The 17,477-nt window shown below is 42.7% G+C and overlaps 1 protein-coding gene across 1 annotated transcript; it reads right to left on the reverse strand.

Annotated features, from left to right (window-relative positions):
* Positions 1-3,811: 3,811 nt before the first annotated feature.
* Positions 3,812-16,743, reverse strand: LOC149334443 (uncharacterized). The gene is made up of 4 exons (XM_089556241.1): positions 16,613-16,743; positions 14,910-14,970; positions 14,684-14,849; positions 3,812-4,412 (listed from the first exon to the last, which is right to left on the reverse strand). Exons 2-4 carry the CDS (start codon positions 14,938-14,940, stop codon positions 4,298-4,300), a joined length of 312 nt encoding a protein of 103 aa, XP_089412367.1. The 5' UTR covers positions 14,941-14,970; positions 16,613-16,743; the 3' UTR covers positions 3,812-4,297.
* Between the last annotated feature and the right edge of the window lie 734 nt (positions 16,744-17,477).

The following is a 17,477-nucleotide window of genomic DNA, read 5'->3' on the forward strand; positions in this document are numbered from 1 at the left end:
CGAGGACAAGCAGTTTATCTGGCCAGTGACTATGGCCTGTGTCCCTTTTCCAGTAAAATGCATTATATGCTCCAGTTATTTTCATACCGCTTGGTTAGGAACAGTTTATCTGGGTGCATTTATGTGCAGCAGTGTAATATTAAACACCAAGATTTACGAATGAAAATGATGAAGGTGCTTGGATGGGATTAAGAAGTTTATGGGGATACGATTTCCGCAGCTGGCAAAAGACAGGTCTAATTGGTGAGACATGGACATCATTTTTTTATTATTTTTATTTTTTTATTTATTTATTTATTCGAAACTGTCAACCCATCAGGGATCATCGTCACACAGATGATGATGATGCTTAAGGTAATGGAAATTGCACTTTTTTATTTGAATCTAACAATGCGTGGTATTTGGAAATAGAAGTGCAACTTGTCACCTGAATTGCATATTTTTATTTATATTATTTTTTCACAAGGTATGAACCACACTTCATGCAGGCCGTCGCATCCATCGGACGTCGCTCTGTTAGCGTGTGGGGTTGTATTACACAAAAGGGGTTCGGGCCACTGATGACGGTAGAGGAAACGTTGACTGCTGTTTCCTACGCAGTTGTTATGCCGACCTTCCTTCTCCCTTTCGTTTTCGATCGTATGTTTCCGGACGTGTGGTTCCTTTTTCAGCACGACTGAAGTCCTATCCACACATGCATGCATCACAACGATTTAACTCAGGTTATGTCACGTCGAGATAGTGTCTGCAAAACGATATACATTTCCATCATGACTGCGAACTAAATCTGCGTAGTGTGAAGAGCCAACTAATGCTACGCTGAAAAGCAGCTCATATCTAGCAGCAACGCACATAGAGCAAGTTAGGGAAGACTTGGAAAAAATTGTGTTGTATGAGAACCAGGCAGATATCATTGCCCGGTGTCCACAAATATACATATTTTTAGGCCCACTTCGCCAGGCGGAAAACCAGATTATGTGCCGCATCCCTTCTGCCCGCGCGCACGCGTTAGTTGTCGTTCCTCTTCCTCTCTTTCGGTCGGACCACCGTAGCAATCGCGTGGTAGGCCACTACAAGATGAACAGCAAAAGAGAACACACCGCCAGCATATTAGCCCTCATTTCAATTTTTCTGAAGTAATAACCGTTTGTTGTTCCTATATGAACCTTTCCCTATAATTTGACAATGCGCTAAAAGCAATAAAAGTCACGTTTTCGAAGGGCCAATGGTTTTGATGCGATTTTATTTTACAAAAGCATTCAAACTGAGAGAATCATTCTTCACGTTTTATTAATTTTCTGCAGCGCATTATTCATTTTTATTACCTTCATGCAAACACGAATCCTTGCTTGCAGCGTGTAATAGTAGTTTTTTTTTTCAGGCCTAGGCTGCAGCTGCTCGAAGAGCTCTGAATCCAGGCGCTGTCATGTGCTCCTAAAGGAGGAGAGATTTTCACATCAATGATAATATCTCGAGGATCATTAAGCGGCTAACTAAAAGGCAACTGCCCGGACTACCGCCGGATGTCTTTTCGACGGGTGGTTCAAGAGGAATGGAGCAGGCTCCGGGCGCTTACTGACACAGCAAGCACCGTGCTTGACTCCTTGTCTGAGCGCTTTGAAAACGTCGTGAGAGTCGATGGGGCCTATGCACGCCATTATTGTAATGACGTGCTTGCAGTCGATAACAGAGTGACGGCTTGAACTGATTTTTTTTATAGTGGGTCTGCTATCGCACTGATTTCTTTTCTCTAAATGACGGGACTGCGTTTCTGTTAATTTTCTTACTGCACCTTCCTAACAAAGTGACTTGTGTGAATTAGTTACGTTGAAATAATAAGCTCTGTGTGTTTGTCGAGGTTGTTTAGTAGGCCACCGCGTTGGCCCAGTGGTTACGGTGCTCGGCTGCTGATAAGAAAGACACGGGTTCGATGCCGGTCGCGGCGCTCGCATTTCGATGGAGGCGAAAGGCTAGAGGCTAGTCTACTGCGCGATGTCAGTCCACCCAAAAGAATCCCAGGTGTTCGAAATTTCCGGAGCCTCCTCCACTACGGCGTTCCTCATGACCTGAGTCGCTTTGGGCCGTTAAACCTTATGAACAAAACCAAGCTTGTTTAGTATTGTCTAAAAGCAGCGTTGCCATCTATTGTTCCGTCGAGTTTTTTTCTGACAAGCCATCACGGAAATAAAAAAAACATTAATAAAAGAAAGTTCTTCATCAAAGAAGCTCAACATGGACGTTAAGCCGGCCCTTCGACGCTGAAGCGGTGACACGCTTCATTAAGGTTACTTCCTGTCGTCCCCCCTGTCCTGCAAGCATGCGAACGGCCCCATAGGCAGGTCGGCGAACTGCAGGGCCGCGTGGTCAGACAACACAGCTCCGGTCGCCAGACATTTGTGCCAGTATTTTTTACTCGCCACTGTGCACGAAGGTAGTTGCCATGAAAGCATTCCTTCAAAGAAGATTTTTGTGCTGTGCATACATTTTAACTTTGCAACTGTCCAGAACCGTAGGGCATGAATGCCGTATGGATTGATACACACGAAGACAAACTGACAAGCTGGTACGTCAGCAGCAGAAACATCTCGGCTTTTGGAATTGTTTATCGCAATTTTAAGGGTTTTTAACCGTCCCTCGTTTTGTGTTTCGCTGTAAGTAGCTTTTCAGCCATAGCAAAAGCTGGTATAGTACTCACTGGTATAGTACTGGTATAGTAGTTCGTATCACTACGCGCCTCGAACCGAATTAACAACGGTGCGTAATTTTGAAAAAACTGACAATGCTAGCATTCTCACCTATCTCGAACATGAATTTCGCTCTTTTTCCGCGCTTTCATACAATACTGATAAAGATAATAATGCTCTCTGGCTTATGTTCAAGAACAGTGTACACTGTAAAAAATATTTATTGAAAAAAACAAATTTTCTGGCAGCTGGCCTGCCAGAAATTTTCTGTTATGCTATGTTTTCGGTTTTTTACTTTTTCTGCCATTTTACAGATCTTTTCTGTTTTCGACTAACAGAGAATTTCTGTTAAGACGATAGAAATTTTCTGTTATTGTATGTTTTCTGTTTTAATTTTTCGGTCATTTCACAGGGTTTCTTGTTGGCAATTAACAGAAAATGTCTGTGAGGATGACAGAAATTATCTGTTTTTACTTTTTTCTGCCATTTCGCAGGTTTTTTCGATTTGCTGCTAACAGAAAAATTCTGTGATGTTCCATTTTCTCTTACCATATTTTCTGTCATTTAACAGCTTTTTTTTCATGACTCAGAAATTTTCTGTGAAGCTCCATGTTCTGTCATTTCACACACTTTATTTCTTTTACATCATCTTTTAATGACTGACATAAAAACAGATACAGAACATTAGGACTGCTACCACATTTCAATAGAATAAAATATTTCACCGCTTTTAAACAATCAAAAGATAAGGCAAGTGAGTATTCAAGAATATTGGAAAATATGCAGTGTTAAACAATGCAATCATGGCTGATATTTTACTATATAGTAATATCTTTCAGCATCACTGAATTAAGTTAAACGGTAGGAGGGCGGCCGAAGAAAAAAAGAAACTTACGTTGCCCTGCCTGCACTACAGGCATACAGTAAAAGCATGCAAAATATGCAGTAATGGCAAGTAGAGTAGAAACGAAACCTCTGCCTTTCTGTCATACAGAATGGCATGATTCACTCTAAAATAGTAATACAATACAATGAATACGACACGAAGTAATAATACCTGAACAATGAACACAACCAGTCACTAAACTAATGGCAAGAATACGCAAAAGGAGATTATTGGAAAAATATGCTTTGCTCATGACTAGTGCTGCATTAAGCAGCAAGATGAAAGCAACAGGACATAACGGATGCTGTGGGCTGTTTGCCTTATCACAGTTTAACTGCAAAACATTTTTTCACTCCAGTTAGTACGTCTTATCTTGAGACTAGAATAACTTTAAAATGAAAAAAGTAACACAGACAAGATAGAAAGTAGTGCTACAATTCATACAACCAGCCACTGAAGTGTAACAGCAAGTATATGCATAAATAAGGCATGTTAAGCAAATTGTGCCTTGCCTGACACTAGTACGAAATGAAGTGAGATAGAAGCAAAAGGACATAAAGCATGCCATAAGCTAATTGACTTATCAGTGTAAACATATAACATTGATTCTCTATACATAGTACATCCACTCTTGTGACTACTGCATGATAAGTCATGCCACAGGCTGTTTGGTTTATCACAGCGTACACAAAATATTGATTTAAAAAGTTGTCAAATTTCAGAACAGTTAAAAGTCAAAGTCTTGCATGATGAGGGAAGGAACTTTTGAAGAGGGGCAGTGTTGGTTCTTCTTCGAGTGCTCTGCCTTCGTTCCCCGGACAGGATTCACAGCTGCAATGGTCCTGAAACAAGGACAGAACATTGTTACTCCTCGGACAGTGAGCATATCTATACTGTCTTCAAAGAAATAATAAGCATTGCAAGAAGACTGCACCCCTCCACCTACCCCAAAATTTAATTCCTTTGTAGCCCACATTTTAGTTTCATTGTGTGCACTAGTGAATATATCCAGTAATCTTTAGTACTCAGTACAAAACCAGACTTCAAGCCAAAATAAACCTTTCCTAAATGTTCACTTTAATAAGGTTTTTAACAACCATAGTGTTTTGTTACTTGCGTGAAAGCTGCTCACTGAACTCCAACACTAGTTTTTAAAGGGATGCAAAAACAACTCCATGAAACCTGTTGTTCTTGGGAAAAATTCATTCTGTCTGCATTTTCCCAATTTGTTGCACGCCGCGGTGGCTCAGTGGTTATGGTGCTCGGCTGCTGGCCCGAAAGACGTGGGTTTGATACCGGCCGCGGCAGCCGAATTTCGATGAATGCGAAATTCTAGAGGCCCGTGTGCTGTGCGAATTCAGTGCACGTTAAAGAACCCCAGGTGGTCGAAATTTCCGCAGCCCTTCACTACGGCGTCCTTCATGGCGTAAGTGGCTTTGGGACGTTAACCCCCAATAAACCGAATCAAACCATTTTGTTGACGTCAGTGTGGCAGCGAAAAAATGCATTTATTGCTGAGAAAACTACATTTAGAAATTTGCCGGTCACTAAATTCAAATTCTGATGTATACGCCGAAAAGGATTTCATGACCACATTTTGAAGGTAGTTGCGGGGCTGCTTAGGGCCTTGTTATCTGCACCCAGAAATCTGACGTGTCAGTAGATTGCAGTCTACTTAGAAAATGAGGCAATGATGACAACACCTGCACTTCGTTTCTTCATTTTATGTAGCTTGTAAAAGCACCATTTCAGTCTCCTTGCAATCAGACAGTAGCCTCTCGACAAAGGCCAACTTCAGTTTCCATTCAATGTTCCTTCAAAGCGCTCTCTGACACCAGAGTAGCAATGTCTATGTATACACAGGCCGAATCATCAGCATGCCTATTCTGTGTCACCCGAAAGTACAGCTGTAAGCAAAAATCTTTTGACAGGTAATAAGTAAGTTTGCAGCACATATTGACGTGCTTTGTCTTTACAGAGATTCAGATGCATGACGAGGGATATGCACATTTTAGTGAAGATAGAATTAACAGAACTGAGCAGAGGCTTGTTTGTATTACTAATGCCCAACTAGTGATACGCAAGTCTAAAATGAGGTCTAGTGCTGCAGAGCAAGCTGTTACGTGAATGTGATGTTACCCTCTTAAATCTGCACTCAGCTTCCACTGTCCAAGAATAGTGCAAAGTGCCTGCTGCCCTGAGTAAAAAACTTTTCTGACCACAACCTCAAGCAATAACCCAGCTAAAGACAAATGCAGAATGCACACAAAATATTCTCTGTAGGCAGAATCAAAACAAAATTAAGCAATAGCTTCGCATAAAACTTTTCGTTGAGCATTGGAAGTCGCACATATTCAGTGCTGTAGCATTTTCCCCATACGCCGCTAGTACGGCTCACATGCAGGCCTCAACAATGCAAGTACTAACAGCCTTTTTCAGTATCCTGGCTTATGCTCAGTTTGAACTGGGCTGCAAGGAAAAGGTACTTTCACTATCGCGCATAGCAGTCCTCGAAGCTAGTCAACACAGCTGAGCGTGTCTGTACAGCATCCTGGGCTCCTCACTCCTTCCACATATAAATTCCCCCCTACAGATGCACTTTGGAAGAAATATGTGCGGCTTACAGCGCACCCATCAAGAAAGCTTCATGTCAAATGCAGCAATAACAATGCTGTATCTCTCATCAGCAATCCTCACGTAATTGACTGAGGAGCCAGTTTATTGAGGCACACATAGCGAGGTATATGCCACAACAATATGCAATGCTGTATGCATGGGTTATCTTGCATAGTATAAAATTCAAGACTGTAGGCTCAAATACCGCAAAAAGGAAGTCTTCCAGTCGACGGCACCAACCAACCATTACGATGTTGTGGTTATTTTGGCTAATTTGTGGTTTATCCTTTCCCTTTGCCAGCTGGTGTGATGGATTAGCAAGTGCATGGGAAATAACAATGAAGTCGTCAGAATCATTCAACACCATAGGGGCATTTGCTGCTGCATTCTTCAGTTGTATCCAGCTATAGTCACAATATGAAGCATTGCCTAACAGTTCACGCTCAAATGAATGCAAATCAAAATACAAAAGAGAAAAAACCCAAACTTCCCATTAGCAGTGAACCTGTCTCTGACAAGTGGGAGCAATGCCAGCCTTAGGGGAGGGTGACCGGTGCAATCGCACAAGACGTCACCAAAATGGGGATGCTGAGTTGCCCTGTGGGTGTTATGCTACATCCTCCCATCCTCTACCCGCCTTCCCTCTGTCCCTTGACCTTCAAAAGAGACATTTCCAGAGCTCTTCAGAATGAGGGAGACAATATGTATGCCTGAAGCATGCCAAAATGAGTGCATAACTCGCTACTGTAGAGGGTTGCAAAGGGTGCATGCACCTTACAGACGCGGTATAGTTTCAGGTGTCGTTTGTTGCTGGCAGGACCATCTAAATGACATTCTTTCCACCTGTAAGCTCTGCTGCGGCAGAAGGGAAACGGGTAGGGGAGTACAGTTGTGCTTAGAGAGCTTTTTCAGTTCACTGCTTAGCCCTTGTCCCGTCTCAGTTGTGCAGATTCTTTCTATCTTTGAACTTAATACTACCTTCAGCACGCCCTGTGCATTATCTAAATCGGAACACATCTGACTGTGTCAAGTTGTATTGCATTTAATGGTGGTAGGAAATAATGTGTGCACCATTTCTCTCCCTTTTGCATGTTCTGCTCTGTGAGAATTTCCTTATAGCTAGTTCTTCTTTTAGGCACCCAGTGCTGCAGAGCAGCACTGCTTGATTTTAGGCGTTAATTACAGACCTAAATGTAGACTGGGCTTTTTGCTAATCATCATCTTTGAGACTCACAGGATTTTGCACTATGAGCCCATAGTTACTGTGAGCCCATAGTTCTACATATCCAACTGAAAAAAGGTTTCAATTTTCCTGTCACCCAATTTAACGCTATCAAAATTTTGTTATGCTGGCTTTTTTGTAGTCACTATTAAAAGCGGAGCAGGCAACACTAAAACATCAGCTTCATGAGCTAAATAATGGTTTCAAAAGAAGCGGAAATGCCCTGGGAAGGCCAGTATCGTGAAACACAGCGACCCAGAGAAGAGAGATTGCATGAAAAGTGGGACAGGTGGAGTGTGCTCATGGTTCTAGGAAACTAACGCACAACTTAAAAATCTGGATACCGCTTCTCTGCTGCTTCACGGATATGTACACCAACGTAACACATGTTGACTACGATAACACCAAAGTAAATCCGGCCGGTCCCGTCCATGACCGAATATTACAACCATTCAAGACATTTTAGTGGTTATTGAAGGGGCAGATTCATAGGTGCAACTGGAAGGGGGGGGGGATTTGAAGGAGGGGGGTGGGGTACATTAGAACCATGTATTCCTTGAACATTTTTCATCTAAGAAATGAGGTTCAACATGGCTGTTATTTAATATTTTCCAGTGGGAATCCTTTCCTTTTAATCAATTTCTCCTAGGTGAGCATTACCATATATCCTAAACAAGGTTTCTCAGACACCTCAAAAACAACAGTCTTCAGTGGACGCTGGATATTTACCTTTTTAAGACAGAGTATTCTGTTTCTGCTGCAAGCTCTTTGACAGGGATCCCATGTAATCACCAGCGGCAACTGGATAAAGTGACTGCAGGCACATGGCACAGATTCTTAGAAGCCTCGAATATTTGACAAATCACTTCGCACCATATCACGCTTGCACAGAGGCAAGTCTAAGAATGAAGCACAGCAAATGCACTGACAAGGAGCATGAACTCATCATGGCACAAGCGAAGAAACTCTTCAAGAATGTCTTAGAGCACCTCATCAAGATAAAAAGCATATACGATATTTCATGGCTGTTCAGACTGGCTTTTTGCAATCTGTGAGGAACCAGGGCAAAAAAAAAATGACAACAGACTACACAGAAGGAGGACCACATGGACTGAAGCACTGAATGATCAACTTTTGTACAGTTTCCTGTCAGCACACATGGCAAAAAAAGGTGAAACCATATGAGGAGATACCCCGACACAATGTGACAAGTGGTTTTTTTAGTCTGAAAAAACAGAGGGAATACGCAAGTAAGCATCTGCACAGCTGTTTCTAGGACACAGCAGAAAATCAAAGTTAGTGAAGAATGGCCAACAAGGAACATAGAAGAAACCAGGGTGGAAACAAGTGCACAAGACATGGTCTTGAAAGCTAAAACCAATAAAAGTGATAAAAACGTCACAGGCCAATGAAGAACAGGGCAAAAGGCTAAAAAGATTAAAGTCGCAAAAGTGACAATAAGGTCAAAGACCAAATGCAAAAACCAGAAGTGGTGAAGGCAAAAAATAAAAAATACGACTGAAGGCCGAGAGTGCACATGGTGAGACAAGTGTTGCATATATAAAAACTGGTATTGCATGACAAAGAGGCTGGTACTTTTTCAAATAATGAAACTGAAGGTTTCCTTATGCACTGGTCCTTCATTGCCAGTACCTTGCCTGCTTTTATGATTTCACAAGCCAGTGAGTTTTTGTTCTTCGCTATGAATTCCATTCTTTGAAATTCGGATAAACGTCCTGTTTCCAAAATTTTACAGTTCCGACAGTGAATGCCAAGATGGCAGCATTACTCATTATCAGAAAAAGAACTAGCCTACCTGCCATCCAATGCCTGGTTTTAGCTACACAACACTTGTCTCATCATGTGTATCCTGGGCCTTCAGCAGTATTTTTTAAATTTTTTGCCTTCACCATTTGCTCCTGGTTTTACACTTCGTCTTTTCCCTCATTGTCAAATTTTATCACTTTTAACTTTTTAGCTTTTTGGCCTGTTACTTGCTCCCCTCTGAGCTCTTTATCTCTTCTATCACTTGTAACCTTCAAGAGCAAGTCTTATTTTTTCACTTGTTTTCATCGTGGTTTTTGGCATGTTTCTTGTTGGCCATTCTTCGCAACCTTTGGATTTTTGCTGCTTCATAGATACAGCTGCGCAAATTCTTGCTGGCCCATTCCCTGTCTTTTCCGCCTTAAAAAATCTCCTTGTCGAATGTTTTTGTCTTATTTTGGTGTTCCGTGATACAAGCTTTCATATCAAATGGACCTTGCATAGCTTTTTTCGTCGTGTATCTGACAGCTAGGAAGGTGTACAAATAGCTGTCCCCGTTTCTTCTGATATAAAAGTTGGCAGTTCAGCATCCACGTTGCCGCCTTCTGTGCAGCTCTTTGCCCAACAGAAAGTGTTGCTCTAGCTTTTCACTGTAAACAATGAAAACTTTCTGCGATTACCTGAGCTTCTTGGTTAATACGACAAAGTCATAAAAGAGCACTTAGGTGTGTGCCAGATGTGGTAGATCACTACTGCAGCAAAACAAATTAGAATAAAATATTTCACGTGATGGTGAAGAATGTGATCAAGCATTTCACAGAAAATGAAATGACTGAAGTGAGTGCTTTTTTGCCTCTGATGCCTCCCTTCTGGCTAGCAATTTCATGAGTACTGGAAAAGGAATGTGTACTATGGTGGCAAAGATACCTTGGTGAAAAGTGCATCATGCTGCGCCATCTAATAAGTACTGTTTTTTTTTTCCCGTAACGCAAATGCAAGTGCTTCTGGGGCACTGCAACAGCAACAACTGGCTCTCTTGGATAAGTCGGGAGCTCACTCTATGCGACTGTTTCTTACCAAATAAGCACTTTATCAGTCCCTTCATTACTGGGATCTTGTTGCTGCCACTTCTCTTTGAATAACTATACTACTTGTGTCACTTTGATGCCCATTCTATTTATGTCCCTTGGACTGGTTGATTTATTAGAGAAATTTTAATCAGACATATAATATCTATGCTTTGCTTATGCATACACTTTTAGAAGAGGAGCTGAAGGTGTCAGCATTTTCAGTTCATGTAACTAAACTCATCTTTCAGTGGCAAGCCTCTTTGCTTTTCTATATTTTAAACCGTACTATCTGCTTGCAAAGTCGGTGGTCCGTGACCTTCGGTGGCATTGTGGTGGCGACTTCCGGGTGCCGCTATTGGTTTGCAGTATCCCTTCAGGCTGCAGCCATCTAAGGGCACAGCTTGCGGTAATGTACTGTAAAGCTCTATTTTGTTTTACAATTAGGCTTCCCTCTGAAAAATACCGAAAAAAATTTGCAATGTAAAAAGGTAATATAAACAAAAGGAAATAATGAGAGGCTTTGCAAGTATGGGCCTCAGCAAGGGCTCACACAAGGTGCGGTAAGGTCGTCCCTGAGGCAACGTGATACTGCCAAAATTACCTGGCAATGTCGCAATGTTGCAGGGGTTACACTTACTGAGAGGCTGGGACACATCTTAAGGTGGTACTTGTGAATCACTGTGTATTTTGAGGGACTGTTCTGCTACCGTATACGCCTGTGCACACAGACAGGGAAGCTACTGGCAAAGCGCTGTTTGGTAACTGTTATCACTGATTACTTAGTTAAATATGGGGTCCTTCACTCCATGCAAGGAAACTGGCATGAAAGCTACAAACTGCTGGAAATGAAAAGTTGCATGTCATTCAGAGATCTGCCCTCGGCCATTGTTTATGAGACATTGGACGCATACCAAGCACACTTCCCTCTTTTCCGCATCTCTGGAGGCATCTGCATATATCATATAGTGTAAAAAGAATTGTTTCCATCTTTTTCTTCTTTCCTCCTTCCCGCAGCACAATGTATCCAACACAAGCCTAGCTAAACTCTCCGCTTTTCTAATTTCCGCTTTTCTTTCGCTGCAGTGTCTAAAGATACACCTCAAAGACTGTTCATTCTCACTGAGCGCATGGAGGATGTAGCTGCCGGCCCATGGCTAAATCTCATCCAACATGATAGTGGATGCTGCCAGCCAGTGCACTACTGCTGCGTGCAACACTCTTCTCTGCGAACCATTTGCAAGTTGCATGCCACATATTGTGACTTGTGAGGAGTTTCAAATGGAAGTTTTCCCATTCTTATATCGCCGGCTGTCATTCAGATGAAGTAAAACAAGCCCAGCTCTCCCAAAAATTCCCCGATATATGTCTTCACACCCGGTTGCACGTGCATATATATAGCACTACCATCGCTCGCACCAGTTCACATATATAAGCAGCAAGCTACGCGGCGTGCACCAGCAGCTTGGTGCTTTCGCACTGGTCTTGTAATCTGTCAGCTCTGCCCATAATTTAAGCAAGTTATCACCAGCACTGAAGCACAGCAGAATGTTTGCTAGATCGAGCGCCTATGCTCTGCACAGCACGCATATTCCTAGATGCACCTATCCGTATTACATAAGAAACATAATGCTAGCTCTTTTTTATCACCAGATATAATATTGGTTAGTTGGGTTGGTTCATGGGGTTTAACGTCCCAAAGCGACTAAGGCTATGAGAGACACCGCAGTGGAGGGCTCCGGAAATTTCGACCACCTGGGGTTCTTTAACGTGCACTGACATCGCACAGTACACGGGCCTCTAGAATTTCTCCTCCAAAGAAATTCCAGCCACCGCGGCCGGGATCGAATCCGCGTCTTTTGGGTCAGCAGCCGAGCACCATAACCACTGAGCCACCGCGGCGCCCTGATATAATATTCATCTTTAAAATATTTATATTATGCCTCACAGCCATGCAAAAGCAATAGTATGGGGAATTTATTTACAGCGTTGACCTAGGTGACTCGAAGATATACTCCACCACAATACACAAGAACATTGTGGAGGAGCAACCACAAAGCAGGAAGCATGTACAGACCACTTCCGGGCCAACATTGACATTTTTGAGGGGAATACAAGGAAAGTGCCTAGCTCGCTGCTTGGTCTTTCAGGCGGAAATTTGCACATATTGAGTGGTTCGAGCTTAGCATGAGCCAATGAGCCCCTCTCAGCCAATGCCACACACCACACGTGTATTTGGAGCACTGATCCTGCACACGCACTCAGCTTCGACTGAGGGACAGCGGATCGTCGCAAGTAAACAAACCTTCAAGTTCACATAGCGACTTCAGCGCACAACAGAAAAGCACACATGTGCACCAAACTGCATGGAAATAGCCAGGAATAATTTTGCAGTTCACACACCCTAATCAAACGACATGTGGTGAACGGTGCAACCGGAGAACATGGTGTTTGTCATGCGATCAAGCAGTTCATTGCATGGAGCTCTCAGATTATGTGCGCCAAACACCAATTGGCGCATTCCGGGCAGTGAGTAAACATTCTTGAGCCCAAGGTATGACTAATCCTCATAGAATTCAAAGGAGAACTATGAGAGTAAATCGAGCAGACTGCCAGGCAAGAATCAAATGGCCGGACTTTGAAAAAGTCCGATTTGTCCGATGTATTTGGAAAAAAAATGCTCCGGGTCTACCCAACGTACTAAGGGGAGGAAATGCACCGGGTCCATCCGGCGTACCTTTAGCCACAGCCTCCTCTCGCAGTCAGTAGTGAGAGCACACCATACAAAAATTTCACTGCTCTATTTAATAGCCCCATTGTGAGTTATATAAACAAAAGACTTAGCAGATGGATGCAATTCCAAAAAATGCTGGAGCTAAAGAAGATTATTTTTTGACAGAACTCACAAAATGACTGCTAACGTGAACAAGGAAGCCTCATTGACTTCGTGTGCTCATAACATTGGCTGCAAAAATGAAGCACTGTGGTTGCAAAGGCTTGTACACTTACACCATGATTCCAGATATGTTGACTGACATGATAAGTACAAACACCATGCATGGCCCGCCACTAAACCAGGGTGTCAAGCAAGCTACTTTCTTCCAGTTCCCTGACTTTTCCATGGTTTCCCCGACTATTTAAGTCAAAATCCTCTGAATACTGAACAGACGGGAAAACACAGTGGCCAATGGTAATGTACAGTATACGTGATCTATTCACAGCAAAAAACTATATACTGAAACTTCAAAAGCTGCAATCAAAATAGATTTGCTCTTATTTGGGGCAGCTGATTTCTTCTTGAAGAAAGTCCAGCTTCAATGCGACTTATGAAGCTATCTTTGCTTTTTCTGTTCCATTTCTCTAACACAAATGGTTAACATAACCTTTATTCTTCTGAGCGTAAGTTGTCTCCACTATAAGTGTGTTCATATTTCAAATTTTTATTTTAAAGTGCAGAGTATTAAAAATTGGCTTAGATTACAAGACAAGTGTGTTTCCACATAATACAGCAATGAAAAGCACCAGACATTGGACAAATATTTAAATCCTCATCAATTATCCTATCCGAACACCGATTAAGCACCACAAAATACAAAAACAAAATGCAAAATATAGCATACCCTCCAAATAACGCCAGAACCACATCAGCTGCCAGAGCTCAAGATCAAAGAAGCTCCAGCAGCCGTAGTGTAAATGCGATCAAACCATCACAAAGTTCATCGCAGTTACATGAACACAAGTCCTCGTACTTACTAATAGCGAAAGAATGCTGACAATTTCTGCGAAGTACCATCTACGACGTCAAATCCATCAAATCTGCATGGCGACACATTCAAATCTATCCATAAACAATGGATGGTTACATGGCCACAAAAGGGTTACTGGCATTGCATGCACATATGCACTCTTCAGCAAATCCTCTCTCCCAGGTGATGTGCTCCTCTGGGCTAGTATCTATGACCCCTATGAGCAAGCAACGTGTATGACTTCCACCAAAATAGCCATATACTGCTACATAATCTCAGAAGCAATATAGTACCATGTACCCCTTCCAACCCTTACATATTAGTGACTGGGCGCCATGCAATGCAGGTAGTATAGCCATAATCTGTGAGGAAGTGGTTGAAGATCAACTCCACAAAAAATAGTTTTATCTGTCTTTCCTTTCCACAGATTTTTTCAGAGCGCTATTTTACCAGCTGCATTAACCAAGCAGCAGCAGCAGCAAAATTTCATTCCATAGCTGATTCGTTGCCTGGGTTCAGCAAACATTTTCTTACTTTTTAAAAATTGCTTTTGCACTTTGTTAGCATTTTCATAAAAAGGTCTTATGATAAAATGGTATGTACCTATAACTTTTATTATCACTGCGTATTTGAGAAGTGGCAAAACCAAAACAAGAAAGGTTATCACAACTCAGTTAACAAGCGAGATAGGTACTTACTGCTGTGTGAACTCCAGGCAGAGGCTTGTTTCCTTGGGGTACACAACATTTAAAGCAAAGTGCACCAAAAACATGAGCTTGAAAGCCTGGCATGGGTTGGCTGCGTGCATCACTGGCAGGGTGTCGATGCATATGGTGAAGCGCCTCGCAGTAAGGAAACTGCCTCCTGCACAAACAAGTTCTAAATCAGGAATGCTCGCCTGAGTGCGGTACCACAGAGTTATACCTTTTGCAATGATGAAAGGAGAACATGGCATGTCCCCGATGTCGTCATCACTGGCAGATCCCTGGCATAAGAGGGAGTTAAATGCGTATAAGAATTGTCTGCTAAAGTAGCACCATGTGAAAGCTGCAACTTTAAACCAGTTACAAATAAGCATAAGCATGCAGCAGAGTATAAGCATAAATAAGTCATTTCTGCGCTTGCTCAGGCTCTTATTTTTCCCAACAATGCGTGGTGAAATGCTTTGGAGTGTATACAAATAAGCGTTAACCACATATAAAGGCCCTAAAAATCAGCATAGGCATTTACAAGTGCTGGATTATCTACAATACATAAACATTGCACCGTTTTAGTCAAATGCAGCCCAAGAACACAGTGTAAATGCCTCTCAAGAGCAAAAGAGGCCCTCCATCGAGTGGTGTTGAGACTTTCCTAGCATGGCAGTTGACCCGGCAGACCGGTAGTGAATAACCTTGCACCTGCCAGCCCCCTCAGATGTCACACTACTAGGTCACAGGGGAATTATTTAACATAAGTAGAGCGCAGCTTGCGTTTTATCTCAAGCAACCGAGCAAACTGTTTGTAAATGACTACGTTTTAAGTAGCATAGTACGAGGTACTAAGGTGCGCAGTCGTCGTGATCGGCGCAGTGCTGCGGAAAGTTCGAGCTCGCGTAGTGAATGCTGAATGGTGTACTGTTATCTCGAAGCGCCCATTTAGCGAGTACACGAACTATTTTCTAAAGAAGCACCAGAAAAACTCAAGCAGCAGATATCGTATTCAACAGCCACAGAGCCCAAGCAGACACGCGCGGCACGGTTGTGGGCGGTCGGATGTATGGATGGTAGTGGCTTAACCCTTCGTATCGGGCGGTGGCTCGCGCCTCCAGCCTAGGATTCCACCCCCCCCCCCCTTTTTAATTTGTATTTTAATATGCATAATTTGGCCATCTTTCATAAAGTTACTCCTCCCTTGACCTATTCCACGGGCTGGCCGAAGCGATGCGATTGACATTGGAGGATACAGACTGAGCTCGCGTGTCGAAGGCGCTCAAAAATCTCGAATGTCGGCTCCAATGACATCAGTGCCATTGAAAAACTTCCCTGTGACAGCGCAAGTACGGCATTTGAAACGCCTGTGTAGAAACTTTTCAGCCTGCGTTGACCCGTACAACGCTATTTCGGCCCAAAGATAAGATCAGTTAAATCTTACAAAATGAACACAATTACTGCATTACTTGTACCGGCATGAATAAACGTAAATAAAAATAAAAAGACACAACGTACACTTAAGATCCTTTCTTAGACGAGAAACGAATTTGAAAATCCCGCGCTCTTTGACGTCTTCCTCCGCTAACCAATCGCGTACTTCCCTGGCCTAAAATTTCCCGCGCTTACTCACTCGGTTCTTTTAGGAGTGCATATCTCCAGACAAAGCAAAAATTTGTGCATTTTCCCGCAAACTATCGCACTCTTCCGTGTTTCTCGCTTGTGTTCCTCTCTCTTCCGCGCGCTGTGCACCTTTTGTGAGAGACAGTAAAGCAGCAGTGACGCATCGGCGGTGAAGCGGCTGTGGTGGGCACGCTCAATGTCCGCCGGCGATTTATCTTCACTGCCCTGTTCAACAGCAGTACAAGCCCGCAACAATACTCCAAAAAGACGACAAAAAGCGTATCATTCATGCCGGTAAAAATGCGCACCACTCACCTTGTGTGCGAACGGTCTGATCGGTGAAAATCACGGACACAGCACGCCGGTATTATCCTAGCTCCCGGCTCACGTCCATGCCGTCCTCCATGATGCCGTCAATCGATGAATGCAGGATCGCAGCAAATAGTACGGCTTCTCATTCTGCGCGCTAATATTGCGCGTAGAAACTTTTTGACGCTTAAAATATGTAACGTGATTGATGAAAAGTAGCAAAGGTTTTTCGGATCTCTTTTTTGTGTAACGGCGGTGCTTACGTCACCAACTTTCGGTGAAATGGGCGTGTTGCGGCCCCAAAAACAGAAAATTACTTTCTTTTGCGTGAACGTGTTTTTGTTAAGGGCGCAAAACAGATATTCTCTGTATGACAACAGAAAATTTCCGTAAAAATGCCTGTCATTTCACACACATTTCTTACAGTGTAGCTCACTGTATAACTCATTTCGTGCCACTGTTAACAAAACGCCCTCGAACGAAAAATCCTTGGATTACACGTGAGGTTATTCATGCAAAACGACGAGTTAAACGGCTCAGGCAGCACAAGAAATCCAAAGGAGTTACCACACTTGAAACACGTAGACTGGCGCATGCTATTTCAGACTTTAAACTAAAAGCAAAAAAGGCGAAACAACAGTACTTTCTGGTTACACTTCCTAATTTCCTCACAAATAATCCGCGACGGTTCTGGAAACATTTTAGCACCAACAAAAATAATACCTCTCAGTTGCCAGTTGAAGAAAAGATTAAAAAAGCAAACTTTTATAATTGGTCAAATGTTTAGGGGAATCCCCCAAGGTGGAGTAGATTTGTAATAAGGGAGTAATTACTCATTGGCATCCACCCTAGCGCAGCCATACGGCTACAA

Source organism: Amblyomma mixtum, chromosome 8, assembly GCF_055824585.1.
Source record: "Amblyomma mixtum isolate Tamu chromosome 8, ASM5582458v1, whole genome shotgun sequence".
Taxonomy (NCBI): domain Eukaryota; kingdom Metazoa; phylum Arthropoda; class Arachnida; order Ixodida; family Ixodidae; genus Amblyomma; species Amblyomma mixtum.

Excerpts from the sequence above, each read along its gene's own strand:
- LOC149334443 (XM_089556241.1), bottom strand. The coding sequence starts at position 14,940 with ATGCCATGTTCTCCTTTCATCATTGCAAAAG. Across the intron at positions 14,850-14,909 it reads TCCTTTCATCATTGCAAAAG|GAGGCAGTTTCCTTACTGCG; the intron begins GTATAACTCTGT and ends TTGTTTGTGCAG. Across the intron at positions 4,413-14,683 it reads TGCCTGGAGTTCACACAGCA|GACCATTGCAGCTGTGAATC; the intron begins GTAAGTACCTAT and ends TCCTTGTTTCAG.